Here is a 2,759-nt window from a genome sequence, read left to right on the forward strand (position 1 = left end):
CAATTCCACTCCTGGCCTCATTGCAGCCTTGTTGCAAAAATGAACAAGCGAAGTAAGGTACGAGTGACAGCCCTTGACATCAAGACTGCATTCGACCTCCAGAATTTTGTTGATTTTGTACATGTTTGAAACAAGTCTGTAATGAGGTCAGGCCCTGGCAGAACCCAAACTGAGCGTCACTGAGCAGGTTGTTCCTGAGTAAGTGTTGCTTGATAGAATTATTGATCACACCTTCATCACTTTACTGTTAATTGAGTGTAGACTGATTGGGCAGTAATTGGTCAGGTTGAATTTATCCTGCTCTTTGTTTGCAGGACATAACTGGGCAATTTTCCACATTGATGTGTAGATGCCAGTGTTGCAGTTGTACTAGAATAGCATGGCTAGGGGAGTGGCAAGTTCTGGAGCACAGGTCTTCAGCATTATTTCTGAAATGTTATCAGACCCCTCAGCCTTTGTACTATGCAGTGTCTCCAACCATTTCTTGATATCACAAGAAGTGAAATACTTGGCTGAAGACTGGTGTTTGATATGCTGAGCCCAAATGGAGGATGCTAAGATGGATCATCCACTTCTGGCTAAAAGATTTAGACGAATGTTTCAGCCTTATCTCTTGTACTTATGTGCTGGGCTTTTCCAGTGAAATATTTAATTGTCCACCACCGTTCACAACTGGTGGTGGCAGGATTGTGGACGTTAGACCCAATCAGTTTATTGTGGGATCGCTTATCTCTGCTTATTGCTTACTGCTTATGCTGTTTGGAATCTAAGTAGTCCTGTCTGGTAGCTTCACCAGACTGACATTTCTTTTTAAAATTGAATTTTAAAATGCATGCCTGGTGCTGCTTCTAGCATAACCTCCTGCACTCTCCAATGAACCAGGGTTGATTCCCTGGCTTGATGGTTATGGTGGAGTAGCGGATATGCTCAGCCATGAGGTTACAGATTGTGTTGGAGTACAATTCTGCTGCTGCTGATGGCCCACAGTGCATCATGGATGCCTAGCCTTGAGTTGATAGGTCTGTTTGAAGTCTGTTTCATTTAGCGCAGTGATAGTGCCATGAAGGATGGCATTCTCACTGTGAAGGTGGGACTTCATTTCCACAAGGCCTGTGTGGTGGTCACTCTAACCGATACTCATGGGTAGCAACAGATTGGTGAAGATGAAGTCAAGGATATTTCTCCCCCTTGTTGCTTTCCTCACCACCTGTAGGTAGTGTAACAGCTATGTCCTTTAGGACCTGACCAGCTCGATCAGTAGTACTGCTACTGCACTTGTGACTTTCAGTGCTTCCTCTAAGTTTTGTTCAATGTGGAGGAGTATTAATTCATCAGCTGAGGGAGGATGATATGTGGTAATCAGCAGGAGGTTTCCTTAACTTGAAACCATGAGACTTCATGGGTCCAGAGTCAATGTTGAGGACTCCTAGGGCAACCCACTCCAACTGTATACTACAGTGCTGCCACCTCTGCTGGGTCTGTCCTGTTGATGGGACAGGACATATCCGGGGATAGTGATGGTGTTTTCTGTAGGATATGATTCCATGAGTATGTCTATGTTGTTTAACTGGTCTGTGAGACGACTGTGCCAAATTTGACACGAGCCCCCTGATGTTATTAAAGAATTTGCTGGGTTGACAGGGCTGTTTTTTCCATTGTCGTTTGATACAACTGAATGACTTGCTCAGCTATTTCAGAAGCAACCACATTGCTGTGTTACTGGGTCCACTGCTCTGGAGTCATATGTAGGCCAGATCAGGTGAGGATCACAGACATTAGTGAACCAGATGTGTTTTTCACAACAATCCAATCTGTGGTTTTATGGACTTCAATAGCTCTGAAGGTGAAGAGTCTGTGTCCAAGAGCTGCCAGCCATTTTTCATGTCTTAGAAGTGCAACCAGGAGCAATGATCACTGCTGGAAGTATATCAGTTTCCAGAGCAGTAGTGAGGAGAAAATCTAAGATTACAGCCAAATAGGCTGAGTTTGTCAGTCAGGCAGAAAGGCTGCAGAGACTGGAGAATAGATTGAAATGGAGGGAAAGGATTATTTCAGTAAAGATGTCCATGGCCATCAGAGTCTACACTCAATGAAGCACAGAATATTTGATCAGGAAGGACACCTCCATTCGTTTTGAATGGGTGGCCTCCCTGTATAGTGTATGGATCCCCCTTGATAGTAGTGGCCATTAGGTGGCCATTGAAGATCTTAGTTGGTGTCTGAGCAGAAATCTCCCGCTCCTGACTTGGAGCAGAATGAGGAGAGTGACAGGTTCTCTAACCTGTGCCTTCCCATCGAATTCTATCACCCTGCCTCAGTGTCCCCTGTCCCCCTTGCCTCACAGCCAAAGTGGGGCCAGGATTTGGAATTCTTCCGCAAGTGACAACTGATACCAGATCCATTGTTGATCTGCAGTCCAAGAGTGATCAGCTTTTGGTCACTAACTGTATTCCTGAGTATGAGCCAAAAACAAAGGTCTAGAAAAGAAAGCTTCCAGCTACCTGCCAATTCAACAAACCATTGTGTTCCCACACCAACATTTTTGTCTTCATTTAGAGCCTTAACACCTCCTTCCATGTCCTTTGTCCATCTCCACACTCCAAGTCCTGCATGTCATGGGCTGCTCATAGCACAGCCAACTCCTTTTCACCTATTTATGGTCCCTATTATCAACTTTGCTTTTTCTCTGGCTCACTATTAGACAAAGGGATCCCTTTCTGTGCCTAACTGCTGTTTTCTCTCTCTGGGCTCCATCTCCA

The 2,759-nt window shown here is 44.8% G+C and overlaps 1 protein-coding gene across 1 annotated transcript in view; it reads right to left on the reverse strand.

The window, feature by feature from the left end:
• Positions 1 to 2,577, reverse strand: part of LOC109926643 (low-density lipoprotein receptor-related protein 1-like) — a 25,534-nt gene extending 22,957 nt beyond the window's left edge. The window contains exon 1 of the mRNA XM_048621149.1: positions 2,502 to 2,577. Coding sequence (XP_048477106.1) covers positions 2,502 to 2,577 — 76 coding nt within the window. The remainder of the gene's footprint in view (positions 1 to 2,501) is intronic.
• Between the last annotated feature and the right edge of the window lie 182 nt (positions 2,578 to 2,759).

Source organism: Rhincodon typus, unplaced genomic scaffold, assembly GCF_021869965.1.
Source record: "Rhincodon typus isolate 14 unplaced genomic scaffold, sRhiTyp1.1 hic_rhity00000069, whole genome shotgun sequence".
NCBI lineage: Eukaryota > Metazoa > Chordata > Chondrichthyes > Orectolobiformes > Rhincodontidae > Rhincodon > Rhincodon typus.